The sequence below is a fragment of the Xyrauchen texanus genome, chromosome 36, assembly GCF_025860055.1.
Source record: "Xyrauchen texanus isolate HMW12.3.18 chromosome 36, RBS_HiC_50CHRs, whole genome shotgun sequence".
In the NCBI taxonomy this organism is placed as follows: domain Eukaryota; kingdom Metazoa; phylum Chordata; class Actinopteri; order Cypriniformes; family Catostomidae; genus Xyrauchen; species Xyrauchen texanus.
The window spans coordinates 37907340-37934545 of record NC_068311.1 but is presented as its reverse complement, the minus strand read 5'-3'; the positions used below and the strand labels follow the sequence as shown (position 1 = coordinate 37934545).

Here is a 27206-nt window from a genome sequence, read left to right as displayed (position 1 = left end):
CTTGTCCATATGTACCTTAGTTTGAATTAACTCTCTAGTTCACAGCTTAAATACATGCATTAGCTTCCTAATTACATTGCAACTACAGAATATTACACAGGTATAAGCTACGTAAAATAAAGTGTATCAAGACTGTACTTAAGTGGACTTCATTTCTATCTTACCTTATCCATCTGTGCCTTAGATTGGATTAACTCACTAGTTCACAGCATAAATACATGATTTTTGTCATCAGCACAGTCCGCTGATATCTGCATACACTATTTGAGTGTAGCCTGTTCATGGACGAGTGATTTTCGAGTGCTAAATAAACAAAGCATAAGGCTACAAATTAAATATACCCAATCTTTAAGTGTACCTACCCTTTTTAGCCACCTGCCTGTCAATACAAATAATGGAAATTAATGAGATGTGAGCAGATTTTTACAATTCAAAACTTTATTCTGAAGTTTTAAAAGATTGCAACACAAAAATAAAATGGCTTTTTAAACATTGTTAAGCTAAACATATTACTGGGACTGATTCAGAAACAAATAATACAATAGCCCCAATATAAAACAACTGAAAAATAAGGGTCTTATCTATATTTATACTTGATTGGCAGAAGCTTCCCTTTCGCTTTTAGCTCTTCAATTTTAGCACGGACCTCTGGAGTCATTGATTCCGCACAACGCTTTGAATAATCTAAAAGCTTCTCTTTTTTGAGATTAAATGGTGGGAGGCTCTTTAAAAACTTTGGAGCTGCGATTGTAATTTTAGCCAGGGGAGCAGACAGAGCCAGTGTGTTACGATCCACACCTACAATTTTGAAGGCCTTATTCATGCTCCCCTGACTCTTGTAGGCCTTCACAAATTTGTGGTACCGACGTACCACATCGTCAATTATGCGAGCTGCAAAGAAAACAAGAAAAACAGAATTATAAGCCATTTACTTTAAACTGACTAGAATAGGACTGAAATTATATATTAAATAGCATTGCTTACTCCCACCCAATTGTCTTAGGCGGCATTGTAAATGATCAAAGTACAGACAAGAATCAATATAAGTCTGTGTCATATAAACTGCCAGCCAAACAACTTGCTTATCTACATGCATTGAATTAATATATTTATTCAGTGTTGTTTAATATACGAAAACATATTTATTAAATGTTATCCACATGAGAGTTTCTCCTCATGAAAGACTGTGGATCTGTGGAATGTGGAACTGTGACAAGATGATTGACAGGGCAGTTTAAACGGTGACAGGATGCACATAACTAAGCAACAGAGCTGTCTGTCAAAGATGAGGAAGTATTATGTCCTAAAGCTGGATACTACTACATGCCTCTCATACATACTCAAATGTATGTACTTTTTCCTCACAAAAGGAGTATACTTTTAGGGTGTAGTATATGAAGGCGAATTGAGATGTAGTATTGAATTGGGTGTGTTCAATGAGGACATATGAAATGTACAGTGTTGGGGGCTACAAAAACAGGATTTGGGAACCACCGCAGGTAAGAACAGCAGGATTCTATCAATAGTAAAAAAATAAAATAAAAAAAATGATTAGGGATGGAGCTAAACTCTACAGGCCCACCAAAGTCAGATTTGAAGAACACTGTTATCCAGTATGTGCACTCTACTGTGAACTGCCCTGTCTGCTGGCTAATCTACTGCAGGCTATCCCATTATTTTTGAAGATAAACAAGAAACATGTGAGGTAAGCCCAACAACATTCTAGCAAATTGCATATTTACAAAACATTCTTAGAATCACAATCATGACTCTTTTACACATTTGTATTTAATCATTGTATCTTGTTATTGTGATGTAAATTTTATGTTATTTGAAATAGTCTTATGTATTCATATACTAAATATAATAAGACGTTGGCAAGCCTAGGAAGGTGTGCCAAGGGAAAAACATTTCAAATGATAAGTGCAAGGAGTGTTGAATAACTGTATCTGCATGCTGAATTATCCCTAATAGTTATTCCTGTTAGAAAAAAAAGGTAACGCTATGGCCCTTAATTGCAAAATGGTTGCCAAACACAACAGTACCTCTCGCCATTGCCAGAGGATGACAGTGCTCCTTTTTACTCTTCTTGCGGGATTTCTTCATTTTGGAGAACGAAGAGGATGAAAGTGAGGAGCTTGAGGTGGACTTGAAGGTGGAGCTGGAGGTGGAGCTTGAGCTGGAGCTGGAGGTGGAGCTAGAATCATCTGAATCACGGGATTTGTACTTTTTGACTTCCCTGCCCCCAACCAAAAAACATTATAAAACCATCACATTATAAAAATTTACTTTTTGTGTGAACTGGTTTTCATTTGTATTCAAGTGCCTTCAGTTCACACCATAAATAAGCCTAAACTGCCAGTCATTTTTTTGTTTTGTTTTTTACTGTGGATGTATTAGAGCTTTGGCATCTGCTATCTCCTGACAAAGAACTAAAGCTTGCATGCAACATTTGTTTAGTTTGAAATGAAATGGGTAATCAAATTGTCCTTGATATTTTGACACTTGACAGACTTTGCAAAAATGACTTATTTTAAAATCAGCCCCATCCTGTTGTCGCAAAGCAGTTCTACATTTCATAAACATCTTAACAGACCTCACCCAGCCATAGTCACCAACCTGTTCTTGCCCTCAATTTTTTCTTCAAAATGTCAATTTCCTCATGCATTTTCTTAATTACTTTCCGCAGTCTTTTATTTTTCTTCAGCAAATTCAGAGAGCTGGTTTTATCTGCAATCAACAAAATATTCAATGTAGAGTTAAGGCATATTTATGAAGCACTTGGATTTCCACTTTAACCAAAGCGCTAAATAAAGATTTCAATAAGAGATAAAAAAAGATAAACAAAAGTTATTTGACAATACCATTTTAACATAAGATAAAAAAGCATGATGTTAAAAATAATCTACTACATTAAAATCAGTGACATTGTCTGATAATAAAAATGAACTTGAAAAATCAATGTTAATAAAATAAGCAATGTATGGGTAAAACCTAAAGTGTGGTCCCGTTTCTGTGTACCAGTTAAAAATCGAAGGCACATATCTATATTTCAAAATTTCAATTGAGGAATGCTTACATTCTCAGAATCAAGACTGAATACAAAGATTAAACTCTTACCACTGGACAGAACCATCTCATCACACTGTACACTCTCCTCGCTGGACACATTATCTTCATCTAGCATGATCTGGTCTTCTCCATGCTTCTCTACTTGTTCAGCAACTTGTAGATCTTCTGTCACATTTTTGGGGCTCTCTAGAGTCTCTTCATCCATACTTTTTTCATTTTCTTTCTCCCTCTTTTGCTGGCCATGGTGGACCTGGATCAGAATAAATAGTGATCCACACAGCAGATATGATATAAACCACATCATTAAAACTTTTTGGCTATGGTATTTAATATTAAAATCGGTGAATGTACTTTATTTTTATTAAAAGTAAGTATATGTATATATCTATCAAGATAGAGAGAAAGAGATAGCTATATACATAGATAGAGAGAGATACATAGACAAGATATATATATATAGAGAGAGAGAGAGAGAGAGAGAGAGAGAGAGAGAGGGGGTACAGGTACATAGATAAGATATACAGAGAGAGAGAGAGAGAGAGTTAGATACATAGAGAGAGAGAGAGAGAGTCTGACCATAGACTGTAGTGGTTATCTGATATTGCCTATTGTAAAGTTTATAGTAAATCAGTCAACTGAGACAGTCCTATACATAATTTAATACATCTCACATCAATATATTATCTAAATATGTACTGTATATAGCAACAAAAACACTTATACCATACCTACTGTATCTTCTCGACTCGTACTCGTTTTGCAGGCGTCTCCAGACTCCAGACGATTCCTTTTTTTAAACAATAGAGAACATTATTGTGTCGCGTGGTAATGCGTTTGACGTACAGAAACCGCGCACGCGCAGGTTGGCGGCTAGGCGCGGCAGCGCGGGAGTTCAAATATGGTGTCTGTACCATTGCCACAGCACAAACAAAATGACAAGATAAAGCAATGGATGCAGCGAAATAAATTATTGGCCAAAAAAATGAGATGTGGACACTGCAGAAGAAAAATGAAGTTCGTGAAAGACAACAGAAAAGATGGATATACCTGGTGAGTGGTTTGGAAAAAAGAGTAATTTATTTATTTTTAATTTACTGATCACTTTAGTACCATTAATATTTTTCTTTCTTTTTTAAAAAAACAGGGTGTGCTATCGCAAACAGAACCACACCCAAAGGAAGAAAAAATCAATCCGGACCAGATCAATTTTTTCACGATCCCATAAAGAACTTCATCAATGGTTGATGTTTATTTACAGGTAATTCACACAATTATATATATATATATATATATATATATATATATATATATATATATATATATATATATATATCATTAAACAACACAACATGCTTTCTTAGAAGTTAAATAGCCATCAGACATGTTATAGGATTTCCGTGGTTCTGTTTGATCAGATTTAAGGCCATATAAAGAGGATAAAAGCTTAATTATTATAGCAAAATTATGAATTATAATATTAAGTGTTATTCATTTTTCCTGCCGATGGAAAAACAGAGAAATGTCGATACATGTGATTTCAAAGTCAAAATGCTGCGATGTTGCACATTGTACTGGCTCGTGGAATTATGTTTACGTTTTTTTTATTACTGTAATATGTTATATGGTTGTAAAAGGGCATATTTTATGTCCCTCGATCATCTGTGGTAAAAAAAAAAAAAAAAATTTACGAAGAAAAAAAAGAAGTAAAACTGTAGCAACAGTAGTAAAGCATAAACATGTCAAAATAAGAGTCCCAGTGAATTTCTGGCTTGTTTATGATTATGCTTGCAGGTTTTTTTTTTTTATTCTTTTGGTTATACAATAAGCTGTTTCTGTGGCTTCTCCCTTTGCCACCCCATCACAGGAAGGAAAGACAATGTTTGGTTACGTATGTAACCTCCGTTCCCCGAGGGAGGGAACGACGCGTTGTGTCGGAGAAGCGACACTAGGGGTCTCACTTGAGAGCCGATATCCACCTCTGATCTATGAAAAAAGGCCAATGAGAGTTGGCAGCCAGTATTTGCATGTCCCGCCCCCGGACATACGGGTATTTAAGCGGTGCAAATACGGGAGTTCATTCAGGATTTTTCTGAGGAGCCGGAAATGGTCCGGCCACAACAGTGGCTCGGTTCAGCGACATGGCGGAGGATAGACACAACGTGTCGTTCCCTTCCTCGGGGAACGGAGGTTACATACGTAACCAAACGTTCCCCTTCTGTCGCTCTCTCCACGTTGTGTCGGAGAAGCGACACTAGGGGACCCATTCCAATCTTGCCATGCGCTGAACCGTGGACGTGAACCGCCGATACAGAGGCGGGCAGTGATTTCATCCCCGCTGCGCATCGTCTGTCCCTGGCTGCACGTACCCTTCCCCAATGCCCCATAAGAACATCGGAATCCTTCTAGTTACCCTGGGAGGGGAACAAGGCGATGTTTGCCAACATGGGAATGGGCCAGCCTGGCTGGGCCTCTTTTCTCTCTATGTTTCTCGCATAGAGCAATCATGGCCGGGGCCCTTACGCGTATATAGGGAAGGGGGTCTTACCCAGACCCTGCGGAGACCACACCTGCCCTTTTTCTTGGGGAGGAAAAGTGGTAGACATGTCACACGGCCGTCTTAGGGCTCTTGTGGAAAGTATGGTGTGGTGGTAGATCCAGCCTCGAAAGGGGGGAGTTGCTACAGCACGGCGACCGGGGCAGCTGTAACTGCCTAATGGATACACAGGGGTCCGCTCGTAAGGGGACAGAACCGTGGAATTACACACAGGGGGAGTCCGCGCAAGAGGCCTTACCTGCGGAGCACCTATACCAGTACAGGGTAGCCATCAGGGTACCCGCAGTGGCTTGGGTCAGCGAGTTCCTCTGCTGAACCGCGGACCCGGAGGGCTGGGGAGGAATCGACCAGGGGCCCGACTTGGAGTGGGGCGCCCTGGGAAGAAGGCGCACTACTTTACCTTGACGTCAGGAAAAGGGCGCTGGGCGCAAGCGATCCACCCGGCCGGTCGGTCTACCTGTTACCGAGTTCTACGGGCTCGGACCTGAGAAAACACGAGACGCAACCGACTCAACGCGGAGGTTGTAAAACCTTGCGAAGGTGTTGGGTGTTGCCCAACCCGCGGCTCTACAGATGTCTGCTAGGGAGGTGCCCTTGGCCAGTGCCCACGAGGACGCAACACCCCTTGTTGAGTGAGCTCGGACCCGCAAGGGTAGGGGCACGGCCTGGGTGTGATAAGCCAGTGTGATGGCATCGACAACCCAGTGGGCGAGCCTCTGTTTGGAGATGCATTCCCTTTCTGCCGTCCCCCAAAGCAGACAAAGAGCTGCTCAGAGCGTCTGGTGCTCTGTGTGCGGTCCAGGTAAATGCGCAGGGCGCGCACTGGACATAGCAACGAAAGGGCTGGGTCTGCCTCCTCCCGGGGCAGCGCTTGCAGGTTCACTACCTGATCTCGGAAGGGTGTGGTAGGAACCTTGGGCACATAGCCCGGTCGCGGTCTTAGGATCACAGACGTATCTGCCGGACCGAACTCCAGGCAAGTGTCACTGACAGAGAAAGCTTGCAGGTCCCCGACCCTCTTGATAAAGGCGAGCGCAATCAGCAGGGCCGTCTTGAGAGAGAGGGCCCTGAGTCCAATTGATTCAAGCGGCTCGAAGGGAGGTCTCTGGAGTCCTGCCAAGACTACCGAGAGATACCAGGAGGGAACTAGGCCTGGCCGGGAGGGATTCAACCTCCGGGCGCCTCTCAGGAACCTGAGGATCAGGTCGTGCTTACCCAAAGACTTGCCGTCTACAGGATCGTGGTGGGCGGCAATGGCGGCAACATACACCTTGAGGGTGGACGGGGACAGCCTCCTGTCCAGCCTCTCCTGTAGGAACAGGAGCACTGACTTGATCGCACATCTCTGCGGGTCTTCAGTTCGGGAAGAACACCAATCTGCAGAACAGTCTCTGCGGATGCCGGCTACTCGTAGCGGGGCAAGGGCCGCCTCTGCAACCTTCGTGAAGACGCGAAGGGACAGAGACAGGCCGAAGGGGAGGACTTTGTACTGAAACGCCTGGCCGTCGAACGCGAACCGTAAGAAGGGTCGCCGTGTACTGCGGAAAAGCGGACGCCCCTGAAGGGGGGCGGGAGCCGGGCAAACTGAATTGCGTAACCGAGTCGAATGGTCCGGTGCAGCCAGCGTGATGCGTTGGGAAGCGAAAGCCACGCTTCCCAGCTCTGCACTAGGGGCACCAAAGGGACGAGTATTTTGGACGTACCCGGCGGGGCCTCGCAGCGGGGCGGAACAGGTAGTTCTGCGTCAGGCGGCTTCGTTGCGGCCTGAGGCTGAGGTGCTGAGAATAGACTCAAAGCACTTACCTTGCTCCGCGAACCCGGCAGGGGGCGGGTTCGTGACTGAGGAGGAGGTATGATGCTGGCGTCCTCTGGACTCGTCTGAACCGGCCGGCCGGGGGACAGTCGTGGGCAGGCGGAAGGCGGGATCGCCGCGTCCGGTGTACCGGGACTGTCGTAATCTGAAAGCAGATTGCCGTGAGAATGGCATTTGCGGGCCAGGTGACCCAGAGGCAAAGGAAATAGCTCTTTTATTGAGAATGTGGGTACCACAGCCCCCGTCAGGGGGTGTGGCAAATGAAAAAACAAAGGATTCTCCTTCCGGCCCTCCACCGGGGGACGGAGCGGTCTTAACACCTCCGGAGCTAACGTCTTCGGCTCTGGGTCGGCTGTCTCAGGAACGCTTGGGAGCCTTCCGGGTCCTAGAGGGGGTTCGTGAGACAGGGGCATGCGCCGCCTGCGGGGTGCTCGACGCTGGGGCTGAGAGCTGGGCCCGGGTTGAGGCAGAGCAGGAGCTGGTTTCTTCGCAGGGGGACGCCCTCGGTGGGCAGACGGGGCGGGGCCCGTAGCAGCAGGTCTGCGGCGGGGCATGATGTGACTTATGGCCTCCATCTGTTTCTTCACCGCGGAGAACTGTTGGGCGAAGTCCTCGACGGTGTCGGCGAAAAGGCCAATCTGGGAGACAGGTGCGTCCAGGAAGCGGTTCTTGTCAGCCTCACGCATCTCGACCAGATTGAGCCAGAGATGGCGTTCCTGGACCACTAGGGTGGCCATCGCCTGTCCGAGTGCCTGCGCTGTGGCCTTCGTCGCTCTCAGGGCGAGGTCGGTCGCTGAGCGCAGTTCCTGCAGCGCATCAGGATCAGGTCCACCCCCGTGCATGCTTCTGAGTACTTTGGCCTGGTGGACTTGCAGGAGGGCCATCGCATGCAGGGCGGAGGCAGCGCGTCCAGCCGCACTGTAGGCCTTCGCGTTGAGCGAGGATGTTGTCCTACAGGGCTTGGATGGGAGTACGGGGTGGCCACACCAGGAGGTAGTGCTACCGGGGCATCGATGGTACGCAACTGCCCTATCGACCTGGGGAATCGCCCCGTACCCTTGGCACTCTCTGCCGTCGAGGGTGGTGAGAGTGGAGCGGGTGGCACCTAGTCTACGTAGACTTCAGCTCGTCATGCATCTCCGGGAAAAACGGGACCGGGGGGATGCGAGGCCGCGAACGGCGCGCTGCCCTCAGGAACCAGTCATCCAACTGTGAAGGCTGTGGGGAGGATGGAGGGTTCCAATCCAACCCCACGCTCACGGCGGCCCGGGAAAGCTTGTCAGACATCTGAGCGTCGGCCCGAAGGCGACAGTCCAGGGGAGTCCTCGGCATCAGACATCACACTCTCCGATGCAGCGGCGAGCTCATCTGCTTCGGGCTCGGGAGGATAGACAGCCGGGCCGTGAGGCGAGCCGCTATCGCCGCGAAGCGTAGACGGGACCAGCGAGCGTGTCGGGAACGGGAGGTTCGCAGGGGCTACCCGCGAAACTGCACCCGCTGCCGCCTCAAATCGCCCCAGCGCCAACCGCATCGCCCTCAATCCCGTGGGAAGAAGGAGCAATGCGGGTGCAGCTGGGGTGGCTTGCTCTCTGTTGAAAGCAAGCCGCGATCGCTAACGTGGTCATGGTCATGTTCTCGCAGTGAGAACATGAGCCATCCACAAACGCCGCCCGGTGTGATCGCGCCCAAACACACGGAGACAGCGCCTGTGGCTGTCTGAAGTGGAGAGCACTCTACCGCATCCAGGAACAACACAGGGGCGGAAGGGCATCTTGAAAAAGACGCATCCTGAAAAGGACGTTCAACGCCGCTGTGTTTTGCTCTTTTAGAGAAATTACTCTTTTAATAGGAATTTACTCTTTTAAATACACAATGTGTGTGTGTGTGTCTGCGCTGTCGAAGCGCTCAGGGGCAACAATGCATGCCGTGCAATGTGAAGGAGAAAGCCGCTGTTGTGCGCCGTCAAGATCCAACAGCATGCAGATCGTCAGAGGAAACAGGAACGTTAGTGGTGTGTAACTCGCAGCAAACTGCAGACAGACCATCGGCTCCGAAGAAATTTTCTGAATGAACTCCCATATTTGCGCCGCTTAAATACCCATATGTCCGGGGGCAGGACATGCAAATACTGGCTGCCAACTCTTATTGGCATTTTTTCATAGATCAGAGGTGGATATCGGCGCTCAAGAGAGACCCCTAGTGTCGCTTCTCCGACACAACGTGGAGAGAGCGACAGAAGGGGAAATAACATTTTCTAACAAATTCAATTATATACAGTAGGTTTAGTAGTATCAACAAAATAATCTAGTTGTTGTGTTTCTTTAAACACAATTTTATACTAGGAAACTAAAATATCATCAACCTCTAATTAGTATGTACTGATGTGTTAGTACATAAACCAAGTTTATTATGTAAAAATAGAATAAAACATGTCTTGAGTTACTTGCATTTACCCTGTTCTGCAGCTGAATGTGTGCCCCAACCATAGGCCCCAATCTGAAAGAATCTGATATATATGATTTATTTCCTTATTGTATGGGTTTGTTCTGTATGAACATGTAGTATTTATTTGTGCAGGCTTAAAAACACTGATGTTCTTGCTCAAATTCATGTTGGAACATTTAAAAAAAAATCTAAAAGTTTTTTTTTTTTGCAAGCATGACAAGAACCTATAAATATATAACATGCCTCATAATTTAGGTTATTTAAAGATACCACTGGCCTTTTTCGGTCATTTTATTATTGTTAATTTAAATATAAAATTAGGAATAAAGAAATTTCATTATGTTACTTGTGTGATTTTAACTGCTGTGTAAATGCATTTATGCCACATCTGGGCAGCATTAAACAATTTGCCACTACAGATGCAATTTTAAGTATTTTGATTTAATATAAAAGATGGGACAGATACATTATATAATGTTAGTGAAAACAAATCCCCTGGAAATAATTTTCATTGGGAAAATGTCACAAACTTCAATTTCTGACATTGGTAAGGTTTTCAATTTTGTAAATACTAACTTTGTTGTTTTATAGGTTTGCTCAAGGATTGAGACTACGCCAGATTGACATGATGGAAGATGGAGTGGCATCCAGTTCAACAACACTCTCAAAAATGAACAAAAAGCTCAGAAAGGTAAGCTTAAGTGTTAGTTTTGATTTGATTAGTTTTGGATTCTGTTCTATTATAATGCAAATTCCCATTTTGTTGAATACAACTCTGGTGTGCATTCTGGGATTGTTGAAAAAATTGTAAACAAATCAAGTTTAGAGTACATATGCTTGAATTTCATTTATAAAATATGTATTCTCATTAATGTTTGTGAAACATTGTACATTTTAGCAGTTAATTATATGTTGTATTTGAAGGGGGAAAATAAATTTACAATTTGACTTGTCATTTTGATAATGTCACCTTTTGTGTGCAGGCAGGTGGATGGAAAGGCTAACCACATCAATTCAACTCTACACTATTGAGTTAAAATACAGTATTCTGTAATTGTAATGTAGTTGGGAAGCTACTGCTTGTATTTATGCTGTGAACTAGTGAGTTTACCCAAACTAAGGTACATATGGACAAGGTATGTAGATACACATGAAGTCCACTTAAGTACAGTCTTGATACACTTTATTTTACGTAGCTTATACCTGTGTAATATTCTGTAGTTGCAATGTAATTAAGAAGCTAATGCATGTATTTATGCTGTGAACTAGTGAGTTTACCCAAACTAAGGCACATATGAATAAGGTAAGATAGAAATGAAGTCCACTTAAGTACAGTCTTGATACACTTTATTTTATGTAGCTTATACCTGTGTAATATTCTGTAGTTGCAATGTAATTAGGAAGCTAATGCATGTATTTAAGCTGTAAACTAGAGAGTTAATTCAAACTAAGGTACATATGGACAAGGTATGTAGATACACATGAAGTCCACTTAAGTACAGTCTTGATACACTTTATTTTACGTAGCTTATACCTGTGTAATATTCTGTAGTTGCAATGTAATTAGGAAGCTAATGCATGTATTTAAGCTGTGAACTAGTGGGTTATTTAAGATGGATAAGGTATGTAGATACACATGAATTGCACTCAAGTACAATCTTGATACACTTTATTTTATGTTACATACATGTAATGCTACAAAACGTACACATTTGCCATGTGTAACTGCAGACCTTAGTAGCCTAATATATTTAAGTACTTCTTGTTACATTGTGTGGTACTAAGTACTTTCTTACATAATTACAGTGTACCAAGTTTGTAACACGTAACAGACTCGGCTTGTTACATATGTGTAACAGTAGCTGCCTATTACATGTGTGTAATTACAATCTGTAAGTACAGGCTGTACCATAACTTAGTTACATGTTAATTACATTTTGGTACATGTAATTACAACATTTATTACTAAGTAATTACTCTGTATCAAGGACAACGTAAAATAAAGTGTTACCCAAGTGGGTATCTAACGACCCTGCATCAGTGTGGAGTGGCCTGAAACAACTTACTAATTACAGGACTCCTACCACCAACCCTGTGGCAGACCAACGACTGGCTGACGACCTGAATGTGTTCTATTGCAGATTTGAAAGGCCCAATTTCACACCCCACATGCACTCGGACCTTCATTTCACACAACCATTAACACCTCCTGCAACCCCCCTCCTCCCCCATCCTGCTACACATCCTGCACTCAAGATCTGTGAAGACAATGTGTGCCGTGTCTTTTGGAAGCAAAGGTCAAGGAAGGCTCCAGGCCCAGATGGCATCTCACCAGCGTGCCTTTGTTCCTGTGCTAACCAACTGGCCCCCATCTTCACTCAGATCTTCAATAGATCACTGGAGCAGTGTGAAGTCCCATGCTGCTTCAAATGCTCCGTTATTATCCCTGTCCCTAAGAAACCTAAAATCACAGGACTTAATGACTACAGACCTGTCGCCCTGACATCTGTGGTCATGAAGTCATTTGAGAGATGGTGTTGGCCCACCTGAAGGACATCACTGGACCCTTTCTGGACCCCCTTCAATTTGCTTATCGCGCAAACAGGTCTGTGGATGATGCAGTCAACATGGGATTGCATCACGTCCTGCAACATCTGGACAGTCCGGGGACATACGCAAGGATCCTTTTTGTGGACTTCAGCTCAGCTTTCAACACAATCATCCCAGATATACTCCGGACTAAGTTAAACCAACTCCCTGTTCCCACCTCTACCTGTCAGTGGATTACCAGCTTTCTGACAGACAGGCAGCAGCTTGTGAGGCAGGGAAATTCACTTCCACCACCTGTACCATCAGCACTGGTGCCCCCCAGTGATGTGTGCTCTCCCCACTACTCTTCTCCCTGTACACCAATGACTGCACCACCAAGGACCCCTCTGTCAAGCTCCTGAAGTTTGCAGACGACACCACTGTCATCTGCCTCATCCGAGATGACGATGAGTCTGCATATAGAAAGGAGGTTGAACGGCTGGCTGTCTGGTGCAGTCAAAACAACCTGGAGCTGAACACGCTCAAAACGGTGGAGATGATTGTGGACTTTAGGAGGAACACCCCAACATTGTCCCCCCTCACCATTCTAAACAGCACTGTGGCAGCAGTGGAGTCATTCAGGTTCCTGGGCACTACCATCTCACAGGACCTGAAGTGGGAGATACACATCGACTCCATTGTGAAAAAGGCCCAGCAGAGGTTGTACTTCCTTCGCCAGCTGAGGAAGTTCAACCTGCCACAGGTGCTGCTGAAACAGTTCTACTCTGCAGTCATTGAGTCTGTCCTCTGCACTTCAATAACTGTCTGGTTTGGTGCAGCTACGAAATCAGACATCAGAAGACTACAAAGGACAGTTCGGTCTGCTGAGAGGATTATTGGTTGCCCTCTGCCCCCCTTCAAGAACTATACACTTCCAGAGTGAGGAAAAAGGCTGTAATAATCACTCTGGACCCCACTCACCCTGCCCACTACCTTTTTGAACTGTTGCCTTCTGGCCGGCACTTCAGAGCTCTGAACACCAGAACCGTCAGACACAGGAACAGTTTTTTCCCTCAGGCATCCATCTAATGAACAATTAAATTGGCCCATTGAGCAATAATTATGTGCAATACACAGTTTAATTCTATTTATATTATCCAACATATCCACTTCTGCCATTACTTACATTGCTCTGTACATAATATACTGTTTTTTTATTCTTTATATAACAGATTGTAACAGATTTGCACTACGTGTGTGTATGTGGGTATGTATGAAGGTGAGTGTATGTACGTATATGTATAACTATTTATATTGTATTCTTTTTTGTTTTTTGTTTTAATTACCTATGTCTTGCTGCTGTTTTTGGTATTGTTTGTATTGTTGTACACTGGAAGCTTCTGTCACCAAGACAAATTCCTTGTATTTGTAAGCATACTTGGCAATAAAGCTGATTCTGATTCTGATTCTGAATTGCACTTTACCCTGCACAATATACATATAAATATATTGCCAATCAAACTGTTGCTGCTGTTGTTGTTCATATTCATATGCATACTTTGTACATACAGTATATTTCTCTTTCCCCTATTTTATTGTGTATTTTATTGTTTTTAACAATAAACATAATTTATCTTTATCGCTAACTGTGGGGAGAAAAGTCGTATCAAGAATGTCACTACATGTCGTACTGTGTATGATTATGTATGTGACAAATAAAACTTGAAACTAATACTCTCATATGGTGATTTCCAGTCCTCCAGGAAGCTAGAGGTGTGCCAGTTAATTTCTCATTCCAAATATGTTAAAGCAAAGAAGACTTGCTATATATATATATATATATATATATATATATATATATATATATATATATATATATATATATATATATATATATTTATATATATATATATATATATATATATATATATATATATATATATATATATATATATATATATAAGAGCAGTGTATATATGTAAGAGCAGTGCATATCTGTTAGGCATTAGGGTTTATATTTGAAATTACATATGTTAGCCAGCAGGTGGTGGCAAAATATCATTTTGTGTGTAAAATGAGCCAGTTGGTGACGTAAAGTGAATCCGTTAGTCATTGTTTACATAGAACAGCGCTCGTATTACCACTACATTACTTAAGCTAGGATATTGTTTTAAACGGCTTTAAATGAACAATTTCAGGATTAAGGCTCATTGCAGCTGAGAATTACAGAACACTGTTTGATTACAGAACTTGAGCTGCTTACCGAGTTTCCACATTGATTAATCGCATTTAATCGCATATAAAAATATTTGCTGAGAAAGCCCCTCATATAACAATAATTCAATATATAATGATTATACATATTTATATCAATATATACTAGGGCTGCCGCTGCACGATTTGGACAAAAAGTCAAATTGCGATTATTCTGAAAAATATTGTGATTGCGATTTGAACTGCGCTTATGATGGTAATGTTTTCTACATGTTCAACTGCAAAAAGGCTACTGGGGATTTCACACTTGAAAAAAAAAAACTAACTGAGACCTTTTTCAGTTCAACCACAAACAAATAAGTATATAAACAGTGAAACAAAGTCTCCTTCATATTCAAATGTTACCATCCACCATGTACCTGTTTTTGTCCATTTTGTGATAGGGTCTCAGCACACTAATCATCATCATTAGTTTTTGAAACAGTCAAATTGAATATTAGGGATGCTCCAATCAGGATTTCATCTCATCAATCAATGCTGATCATTTAACTTTTTATCAGCAGCTCTGTCAAAACTGGTTATTTGTAAGCTTTCTGCTCAATGTCACTGTTAACTGAATGTCCCTGTTGGTAAAAATTCTAGGTTACGGATGTAAACCCTGATGGAGGGAAAGAGATGTTGTGTCAAAGGAGCGACACTAGGGGTCCAATTAAAATCACGCCATGCGCTGAGCCGTGTAAGTGTACTGCTGACACAAGAGTGGGCAGGTATATTTACGTGCAAAGGCGACCAGTTGTGTCAGACTGCACGTATCCTTCCCCAATGCCGCATAAAAGACGTCGGAACCCTTTTGGTTACCCTAAGCAGGGGAACAAGATGACGATTTCCAATCTGGGAACGGGCCGAGCCTAGCCGGGCCTCTTTTCTCTCTATGTTTCTCGCATAGAGCCAAAGCGGCTGGGGCCCTTACACGCATCGTGGGAAGGGGGACTTACCCAGTTTCCTATTTTTTCAGGGGGAAAAGACCCTGCGGAGACCACACCTGCCCTGGAACGGGGAGGCAAGTGGCGAGATACATCACATGGGCCCCTCAGGTCACATGTGGAAAAAATGGCACGGTGGTAGATCCAGCCTCAAGGAGGGGGAGTTGCTACAGCTCGGCAACCGGAGGGCAACTGGAACTGCCTAAGGGAGACGCAGGTCCACTCACAAGGGGGCCGTACCACGGAATATACACACAGGAGGAGTCCGCGCAAGAGTCCGGACCTGTGGAGCACCTATTCCAATACGGGTAGATTAAGTACCCGTAGTGGATTGGGTCAGTGAATTCCTCCGCCGAATTGCTGAATATATGGAATCTCCTGGGAGAGAAAGCACACAGTTTTACCTTGACTGTGAGGGAGAGGAAAGGGCGCAAGGTGCAAGCAATCCACCCGGTCAGTTCATCAGCATGTTACTGAGTTCTACTGGCTCAGACCTGAGAAGACAAGGGACGATACTGACTCAACCCTGAGATTGTAAAATCTCGCAAAGATATTAGGTGTTGCCCAACCCGCTGCTTTACATATGTCTGCCAGGGAGGTTCCCCTGGCCAGTGCCCACGAGGAGGCAACACTCCTTGTTGAGTGTGCTCGGACCCGCAAGGGGCGGGGGTTACAGCCTGGGTGTGGTAGGCCAATGAAATGGCATCCACCACCCCATGGGAGAGCCTCTGTTTGGAGACAGCATTCCCTTTCCGCTGTCCGCCAAAGCAGACACAGAGCTGCTCAGAACGTCTAAAGCTCTGCGTGCGGTCCAAGTAGGTACGCAAAGCACGTACCGGACACAGTAAAGAAGGGGCTGGGTCTGTCTCCTCCCGGGGCAGAACTTGCAGGTTCCCCACCTGGTCTCTGAAGAGAAAGCGTGGTAGGAACCTTGGGCACATAGCCCGGTCGCGGTCTTAGGATCACATGGGTGTCTGCCGGACCGAACTCCAGACAAGTGTCGCTAACAGACAACACTTGCAGTTCCCCGACACTATTGATGGAGGCGAGCGTGATCAGCAGGGCTGTTTTTAGAGAGAGGGTTCTAACGGCTCGAGGGGGGTCTCTGAAGGCCTGTGAGGACCACTGAGAGATCCCAGGAGGGGAACAGGCTTGGCCGTGAAGGATTTAACCTCCGGGATGATTATTGATGATTAAGTCATGCTTACCCAAAGACTTGCCGTCTACTGCGTCGTGGTAGGCCGCGATAGCAGCAACATACACCTTCAAGGTGGATGGGTACAGCCTTCCCTCCAACCTCTCCTGCAGGAATAGGAGCTCTGACCTAACTCTGACCTGGGAAGAACACCAATTCGCGAACAAGCGCCACTTCAGGGCGTAAAGTTGCCTGGTAGAGGGTGCCCTGGCTTGGCTGATTGTGTCTACGATGGCAGGTGGTAGACCAGCTAGATCTTCCACGTCCCGTCCAGGGGCCAGACGTGGAGGTTCCAGAGGTCTGGATGTGCCCCGTCCCTGAGAAAAAAGGTCCTTCCTCAGGGGAATTTGCCAGGGAGGGGCTGTTGTGAGGAGTACGAGGTCCGAGAACCAGGCCCGGGTGGGCCAGTAAGGAACCACTAGGGTGACTTGCTCCTCGTCCGCCCTGACCTTGCACAGCACCTGTGCAAGAAGGCTCACTGGGGGAAATGCGTACTTGCGTAGCCCCGAGGGCCAGCTCACCAAGGGGAGCCTCTGTTCGGGCATACCAGAGCGGGCAATGGGAGGTCTCTTGGGAGGCAAACAGGTCTACCTGGGCCTTGCCGAATCTTTCCCAAATCAACTGAACCTACTGGGGGGGAAGCCTCCACTCTCCACCGGACCAGTGTTGTCGTGACAGCGCATCTGCCGGGGCACTCCTGCCCGTAAAAAGCAGAGGTCTGTCCAGGGTTTGATCATTTGGTGGCAGGCGGGGGTGATACCCGGTGCATGCCGTGGTGCCATGCTCATCTAGGGACTCGAGTCTGAAGCCAGTGCTGAAGCGGTCTCATATGCATAAACCCCAGCGGCCCGACCACCGCGGAGGATGCCATATGCCCCTGGAGCCTCTGGAAAAGTTTTAAAGGGACCGTTGCGCCTGGCCTGAAGGTGGCGAGGCAGTCCAGCACTGACTGCGCACGCTCGTTGGTGAGACGTGCTAACATCGAGACTGAATCTAACTCCATGCCGAGGAAAGAGATACTCTGAACCGAGGTGTTTGCTCTTTTCTCGGTTGACCTGGAGTAGGCCAGTATGAGCCAGTCATCGAGGTAATTGAGTATGCGGATGCCGGCTTCTCAGAGCGGGGCAAGAGCTGCCTCTGTGACTTTCGTGAAGACGCGAGAGGACAGAGACATGCCGAAGGTGAGGACTTTGTACTGATATACCTGGCTGTCGAACACGAACTGTAGGAAGGGTCGGTGTTGAGGCAGAATTGAGACGTGAAAGCACGCATCCTTCAGGTCTACCGCTGCGAACCATTCTGGATGCCTGACGCAAGTTAGGATGTGTATTTCCGTGAGCATTTTGAACGGAAGTTTGTACAAGGCTCGGTTGAAAACTTGCATGTCCAAGATCGGTCGTAAGCGCCGCCTTTCTTGGGTACGATGAAGTAAGGGCTGTTGAAACCCTTCTTCATCTCAGTTGGAGGGACAGGCTCTATTGTGTCTTTGAGTAGAAGAGTAGCGATTTCCCCATGCAGGGATTTGGCATGTTCGCCATGTACTGCGGAGAAGCGGATGCCCATGAAGGGGGACGGGGGCCTGGCAAACTGAACTGCGTAACCGAGTCGGATGGTCCGGGCCAGCCAGTGTGACGGGTTGGGAAGTGAAAGCCATGCAACCAAGCTCGTGCTAGGGGCACCAAGGGGACGATTATTTTTTACGGAGGGTTCGGGACCGTTGAGGTGTGGCGGCAGAGTGCCGTGTGAAGAAAATAGCTCTTTTATTGAGAATGTGGGTACGGGGCTGCGGCAAATGAAATAAATCCAACAAAAGATTGTCCTCCCGGCCCTCCACCGGGGGACGGAGAAGTCTGCTTACCTGCTCCGGAGCTAACATCTTGGTCCCTGTGTCGATCGCCTCAGGATCGCCTGGGAGCCTTACGGGTCCTCGAGGGGGTCTGTGAGGCGGGGTTGTCGGCGGTACGCTTGCGGCGGGGCAGAATATGTGAGATTGCCTCCGTGTGTTTCCTCACCGCAGAGAACTGCTGGGTGAAGTCCTCAACGGTGTCGCCGAAGAGGCCGAACTGGGAGACAGGGGCGTTGAGGAAGAGCACTTTGTCGGCCTCACGCATCTCGACCAAGTTCAGCCACAGGTGACGTTTCTGGACCACAAGTGTGGCCATCGCCTGCCCGAGTGACTGCACTGTGACCTTCGTGGCTCTAAGGGCGAGGTCGGCCGCTGAGCGCAGTTCCTGCAGCACGTCGGGATCAGGGCTACCCCTGTGCAGATCTTTGAGTGCCTTGAGGGCCATGGCATGCGGTGCGGAAGTGGCGTGTCTGGCGGCACTGTGGCCATCAGTGACGATGTTGTCCTACAGGCCTTGGAGGGGAATAAAGGGCGACCCTGCAAGGTGGTAGGGTTTTCGGGGCATAGGTGAAGCGCAACAGCCCTATCCACCTGAGGAATCACCGTGTACCTGTGGGCCGCTCCGCCGTCTAGGGTAGCGAGAGCAGATGAGCGAATCACTTTGTGACGTGTGGAGAGGGGTGCTCTCCATGCAGACGTCAGCTCATCATGCACCTCCGGGAAAAACGGGACTGGGGGGACGCGGCTGTGAGCGGTGCGGAGCCCCAAGGAACCAGTCATCCAACCACGATGGCAACCCACGCTGGCGGCGGCCCGGGCAAGCATATCGGATATCTGTGTGTCGGCCTCAGCCTGGGCATGCAGGCCTGAAGGCGGCAGCCCAGGGGAGTCCTCAGCATCACACGCCACGCTCTCCGATGCAGTGGTGAGCTCATCCACCTCGAGCCCTAGAGGATAGGCAGACTGGCCATGAGGTGAGCCAGCATCTTTATAAAGACGCGTCCTGAAAAGTACGTTCAACGCCAGCTGCATATTTGCTCTTTTAGAGGAAATAACTCTTTCAGAGAAAATCACTCTTTCATAAACTCTTTTAGTTTCTTGTGCTGTCGAAGTGCCCAGGGGCAAACTGCACTGCCGTGCAGAGAAAGAGAAAGCCGCTGTCATGTGCCGTCGAATCCAACAGGCAACCTTATGAGGAAAACAGGTGTGTGACTCGCAGCTGACTGCAACACGACCACCAACTCTAAGTATTTGCCCGCTTTTATACCTGTATGTCCGGGGCGGGGTATGCAAATACTGTCTGCCTAATTCCCATTGGCCTTTTTTCATAGATCAGAGGCATATTCGGTGCTCAAGAGAGACCCCTAGTGTCGCTTCTTCGACACAACATCGAAGTGAGCGACAGACGGGGAACCATAGTTGTTGCCTAGTTTTTGCTGTCAAAAATAATGTTGGTTGATTGAATAATGCAATAAACACAAAATATTATTTAAAAATATAAGATAGCCTATTTTAAATACATCAGAGCGTCCACGAATTTTGACCACCACTGGTCTGAACGCACGGTAAACATGAGAGGGAGTTGTGGAGTGCAGAACCACTCTGAAAACACAGACAATGCTCTAATTTAATATAGACTGCAGCGCAAATAAACTTTGAGGAGAGCAGAATATTTATTTATTTAATTAAATCGCAGCCCTTCCAGTTTAATAATTGCACAAGGTCATATCGCAGTTTCGATTTTATTTTGATTAATTGTGCAGCCCTAATATATAATTATACATAGTTATCTTTAAATATATGTGTATATATAATAAAAAATATTCAAATAATTTAAATGCATTACATTCTTAGAAGAGTTAATCATTGATAAGACAGTACAAAACACGGCTTTAGAATACAATGTATTGTTTACTACCATATTATTGATCATAAGTCAATCATTGGCATACAGTTCACAGCAATCCATTTCACAAGTGAATGTGTCAATCAGTTTGAGATGTATTATGAGGGCTTGTTTAAGGACCCGCCAATTTACACCTGCATCAGACATTTTTTTATTTTTATTAATGCTTACAAAACTTTTACATCTAGAGCCAAGAGGTATATTAAAACAAACAACAACAAAAAGGAAAATAAATAAATAAACAGTTTAAATAAAAATATCAAATTGTTTACATATTTCAAAAACAGCTTTCTTGTTACTCAAATTGGAAATTTTTCTTAGGTATTGCTGAACCTCATGCTAAAACTAATGGTTTAAACCACCATACTTACATTTATGAATACTAAACTTTGCCAACAAAAGCAGAAAATTAATCAAATAATATTCCTTATGAAGAGACATGTCATAGCTAAAAAAAAAAAAAAAAAAAAAAAACATTTTGTTGAAAGAATGTTGAAAGCTGGGAATGATATGATCTCTAACAATCTTGCAGAAATCAGACCAAAAACAAGTCGAGTAGGGACAACTCCAAAATAAATGAAGACCACAAAATGTACAGAATATATCGACATCACAATTAAATCTCTCTACAAGAAAATAATTAGTGGGGTAGTACTTATACATAAGTTTGAAGGACATTTCTTTGATTTTATTTGTGATTAAATATTTATGGTGTAATTTCCAAATTTTCCCACACCTATCATATCCCTTCTGAAGACATAGATTTAACCACTGGAGTCTTATGGATTACTTTTATGCTGCCTTTATGTGCTTTTTGGAGCTTCAAGGTTCTGGCCAACATTCACTTGTAAGTGCTTACTTGCAAATTGAGTATATATATATATATATATATATATATATACAGTATATATGTATATATAATGATGCTTTTTTCATTTTTTGGCCACAGCTTGGACATCCTAAAAACTCCCCCACTGCACAAAAATACAGAAATAAATAATGAAATGATAAAGCAACAATAAAATAAATTGGTAAACCTTTACAATAAGTTTCCATTTTTTTACATTAATTAGCTACATCAGTCAACGTGAACTAGCAATGAACAATACTTGCAGCATTTATTAATCTTGGTTAATGCTAATTGACATATAGGAATACATTTTTAAAATAAAAACTTTTATTTACTTAATTAACATTAAAAAAGATAAATGCTGTTGAAAACATATTGTCAATTGTTAGTTCATGATACCTAATGCATTAACTCATGTTAATGAATGAAACCTTATTGTAAAGTGTTACCAATTAATTTTTATTCATTCATTTCATTTTTATATTTTGGCTTTGGTAAAGTAATGGAATCCTCTGAAACAACTTAAGGCACCAAAGTGACATTTAAAATACAGACTAAGCGTGGCGTTTTGGTGGTCCAGTCAAAAAGTTGCTTTAGTGACTGTTTGTTACGAGTGCGTTGACCACTAAAAGCTGACAAAATCGTCTTTTAGCAGATACACATTTAACATTTATTGTCTTTCTTTTCTGGGTAAACAAACCAAAACATTTTTGGCTTATCTTGCATTTACAGGCGTATCCTTGTTCTCTAGAATGAGAATGTTCTGCACTTGCAATAGCAAATAGCAAATCATGATTAACAGCTTTGATGTAAACTAAAGGCTATGGGCTATTAATAAAGAGAAAAACATTTTGATATGTCCCGTCCCATCTTCCTTTTTCAACATGAAATATATCAACACAGTAAAAGGTAACTGCCTTTATCAAGTGACTGCATGGGGTCTTTATTGTGAATACCTAATTAGCCCCCTTAGGAATGAGTTTTGTGTTATACAACAGTTAGTTCTGGTCATCTAATCTGACAGGACAAGCAGTGTTCCAAGAGTGCTGATATTTAGTATAACATCACTGGGATGCTGCACTGTGTTTGTATGCCTTTGCTTGTCTGTGTTCACATTATAGGGTGTATTCACATTACCCATTCATTGTTGTAAAAAACAATATCACTCCACTTTCAACAGAAATTGTGCTGTTGTACTAAATATGTGCTTTATGACCACACAACACTGCAGATAATTCAGAACAAAAGCACACTAGCTTATATGATATTACATACATTAATTTGGGCTCTCTCTTTTTTGGTTTCATATTCTAATTCTATGTTTTCTCTACAAGAGAAATACAGCAAAAACTTTTATTTGCCAGCTATCTTTTTATATCACAGAACTGATAGACGTTGTGAGATCAGATGTCGTACAAAATATTTTTGCAGAGGAAAAATATAGATTGAGATCCTAATCACATGCTTTGACCGCACTGAATTAATTAGATTTATTCAAGGTGTTTTACTCTAGGCCAATAATTTAATATTTCATTAGAACTGAAAACAATGTTACTCAAGTAACACCCCCTTTTTTGCATACAGATATCAATCCAGAAGAACAGGATAGCTTCTGTATAATTTAGCCTAAATCATTAAATTTAATATTAAGGGGTGAGACCAAAAAGACTCACACATACCGTAAAACATCTGAGGAAAACGGGGATTACTGGACAATTTTAAAGCAAACACATAAGACTCATTATCATTGGCTGGCTCATCTGCTTTTCACTATGAGTGTTGGGTCTAAACCCCCCTCCCCCCTGGGATAAACACATGTATGGGGAGTGGGGGTGCAGCGGCCCCAGCAGCAGGTGGCCCATTGCAGACTAATGAACATGGCAATCTGTTACTATCGCTGTGGTGCTTTACACCACACAATTAGGCAACTAAGCATGTAATTATTCTGGGCCAACAAGAAGAGGCTCTCTTCTAATTTAATTTTTACATTTCTGTTTACTCACCCATGCTCCTCTCATTAACGAGAGATTTTCCAGTCTATGTTAATTGGTTTAAATAACATTCATTTTAGTTGAAAGGTAACGATTCTCTTAATTGAGTGGTGGGGGGGTCACACATAAAAATGAATAAATAAAAAGAGCCTGCGTCTTTTCAATTTTGAGAGCGGCTTAAGCTTTTGAACACGATCAACAGTTTCAGAGCTAATTAAATTAAGTGAAGCTGGCAGTAGCAAAAAGGAAATCACAAATTAAAAGCAATTTATTTTTCATGTGGCAGTGTTCAGGCACAATTAATGAGCAAAGCATAAGGGGGGGGGGGAGTATGATTCTGAGAATGGTACTTAGCTCTGTGCTATAGTAGATGTTTCAGTTGCTAATAATTTAATAGTGTGCTATTAGCACGTACAGTAGACTCAAAGCTCTGTATATTAATATAGCTATATATAAACTTCATTTTGTGAGCAAAAGAGAAAATGCTTATTATTAATGAATAATGATTCCCTTTATTTTTTTGTTAATCAAAAATCTAAAATGAAGGTAAACTCTCCTATGTTTCGCCCTGCTGTTAGAAGTGCTTATGTAGACAATGATTAAAGGCCTCTCAGTAGACCTCCTCTCACACAGCTAACACAGTATTATTTGTTGTTTTACATTCAATTATCATAATATCAGCACACAAGAATCAAATAGGCATAAGTTTGTCTTAATTACAACGGGATGCACTTTTCAAGTTCAGTAATGATGTTCTAATAAGCAGTCTGCTATCCCTGCTTCAATTACGTGACTTAAGTAACTTTTTCTATGCACAACTAATATTATTCAGCATTTGATGGTAGAAAGAGATAATGCGGAAAATTAGGAGCAAATCTTAAAAATTAGGGGCGTGTCACTCCTAATTTTAGGGCTCAATTTTGGGCCAAATTTAATCTAAGAGTACTTCATGAAGTACTTTAACATTTAAAGTAGCTCCAAAACCCATGACAGCTTAGAAGTCCTCATGAGAGTGTCTAACAAACGATCCAAAGCATGCGAACAATATATATATGATCCACATTAAAAACAATATATTATAATATTATAATATTGACACTGAGCTTTAAAAAAGGTATCGCTTGAATGGCAAGTGTGTTTTCATTATTCTAAACTTAAACACGCAGATACCACTTCCGCAAACTGAAACAACCAAAGTACACTGGAGATAAAGTTTCCCTATCTGTCACTCACTCGATGTTGTGTCGATGAAGTCACAGTAGGGGTCACACTTGGGAGCCCGAGACACCTCTGATCTTTGATAAAAGGCCAATGGGAATTGGCAAGTGGTATTTGCATGCCACTCCCCTGCACATACGGGTATAAAGGAGCTGACTTGTGAACCGCTCATTCAGATTTTTCAGAGATCACCCCTGGGCGCTTTGGCAGAACTGAAAGAGTATAATCTAAAATAGTATTTTCCCTAAAAGAGAATATTCTAAAAGAGTGGCACACATGGAAACGTCTTTATAAAGATGTGTCTTTTTTGTGTGTTATTCCTGGTTGTGGTCATTATCTCTTGCCTTCCGATGGCCATGATCGCTGTCTTTCGTATCTGGGCGCTGCTCAAGCGGAGACAACTTTCGTGGATGCATCATGTCCTCACTGCGAGGACATGACCATGGCAACGTTGCAGTAGTGGCTTGCCTTCGTAAGAAACCAAGCCACACCTGCGGCTCCCTCCCTCGGTCCTTCTACCTATGGGTATGAGGTCAGTGCGGCTAGCACTGGGGGCGATTTGGGGACCTCAATGGGACCACCTCCAGCAGGTAAATCCCCACAGACCTCCCATTCCCCAGTATGCTCGTTTGCCCCGATCAGGCTTCCGGATGAGTGTGCCGGCTCGTCTCAGTGCGAGTTCGACCTTTTGTTTGGGGCCCGCGAATGTGATTTTGAGTGCAGCATCGGAGAGCGGGCTCGTCCAGTCGGATGCAGAAGCCTCGGCTGGGCTTCGCCCTTCGAGTATGGTCGGCCGGTAACAGGCCGATGCCGAAATGACGGACATGCTTTCCCGAGCAGCCGCAAGCGTCGGGCTGGAGTGGAACCCTCCACTCTCCCCTGAACCCTCGTGGCTCAATGATTGGTTTCTGGGCCCATGTCGCCGCTCACAGCCACGGCCCGCCCTGAACGCCATGGCTCTCCTTCAAGTCCACCAAGCTAAGGTGCCTTGACCTCACCCTCCAGGTGATGTAGGTCACGGCGCAGTCTCTCGTGCGGGTGATGTCCACCTTGTTGGAATCTCCATGTCTGGCTCCTGGACGGGACACGGAAGACCTAGGTGGCCTACCAACCGCCATGGTAGACAATCTCTCAGGCTAGGGCTCCCTCTATGAGGCGCCTGTATGCCTTAAAGTGGCATCTGTTTGCTAAGTGGTGTTCTTCCCGACATGAAGACTCCCAGAAATACGCAGTCAGATCGGTGCTTTCCTTCCTGCAGGAGGGTTGGAGGCTGTCCCCCTCTACCTTGAATGTGTATGTAGCCACTATAGCTGCACACCACGACACAGTGGACGGTAAGTCCTTAGGGAAGCACAACCTGATCATCAGTTTGCTGAGAGGTGCCAGGAGGTTGAATCCCTCCAGACCGCGCTTCATTCCCTCATGGGACACCTGCAAGCGCTGCCCTAGGAGGAGGCAGACCCAGCCTCGATGTTGCTGTGCCCGGTGCGCGCTTTACGCATCTATTTGAATCGCACGCAGAGCTTCAGCATCTCTGAGCAGCTCTTTGTCTGCTTTGGTGGACAGTGAAAGGAAGAGCTGTCTCCAAGCAGAGGATTTCCAACTGGATCATTGACGCCATAGCTATGGCATATCACTCCCAGCACGTGCCGCCTCCCGCAGGGCTACAAGCCCATTCTACCAGGAGTGTAGTGACCAGTGGCGCCTCTCTAACAGACATTTGCAATGGCCACAACTTTGCGATGTTATACAATCTCCGGGTTGAGCCGGTTTCGTCACCTGTCTTGGCAGGAACGAACAGGTATGTCTGGGACAGTTGGCGGGGTGTATCGCTTGCGCATAGCGCCTTTCACCTCCACTGAGCTGAGGACGTGCGCTGTTGACTCCCAGTATTGTTCACAAAATGTTTCCTGGATGACTTCCTCCTAGCCCTGTTGCAGACGAGTTTGGAGAGTAACTCACTGCCGGCTCAGTACAGGTGCTAACTAAGCCCTGTACTGGGGTAGGTGCTCCGCATTTGCTGGTTCCCTGTAGGTAACCCATGCAAAGTATATCTTCCGTTAAAAGTATATCTTCACATGACATACTTCTGATGAAAAAGACTCGGCAAGACCATGTGACACATTTCCTCTCTGGCCGGGGTGTGGTCTCCGCGGTGTCTTCCCCTTGGGAAAAAAAGGCATGCTCTTAGCAGTTTTGTGCATAGGTTTTTCACAAAAACTCCTAGCTAGGAACTCTTTGGTGAACTCCTAGTCGTAAGATAAAAATCTTTGTGAATACAGGCCCAGGTTCTAGATTTCAAGCAACTAAATCTATCTTTTTCATATATATTTTGTTTGATATGTTCTCTATATAATGTGTGTGTGTGTGTGTGTGTGTGTGTGTGTGTGTGTGTGTGTGTGTGTGTGTATGTGTGTGTGTGTGTGTGTGTACAGTATATACGTATATACAGTATAGTACCATAAATTCCCCTCCGAACTCAAAAAATGCAAACATTTCATTTTTGAAAGATTGCGAGAGAGAGAGAGCGAGGGGGGATTGGATGATGCCATGATTTTAAAATCATATCGTAGGATATTTGGTATGCAAC

General features: G+C 44.3%; 1 protein-coding gene across 1 annotated transcript; it reads right to left on the bottom strand.

The window, feature by feature from the left end:
* Nucleotides 1-577: 577 nt before the first annotated feature.
* LOC127629729 (coiled-coil domain-containing protein 106-like) lies at nucleotides 578-25734 on the bottom strand. The gene is made up of 4 exons (XM_052106943.1): nucleotides 25615-25734; nucleotides 3147-3322; nucleotides 2046-2239; nucleotides 578-891 (listed from the first exon to the last, which is right to left on the bottom strand). The coding sequence occupies exons 1-4, from the start codon at nucleotides 25732-25734 to the stop codon at nucleotides 578-580; spliced, it is 804 nt and encodes a 267-aa protein (XP_051962903.1).
* Between the last annotated feature and the right edge of the window lie 1472 nt (nucleotides 25735-27206).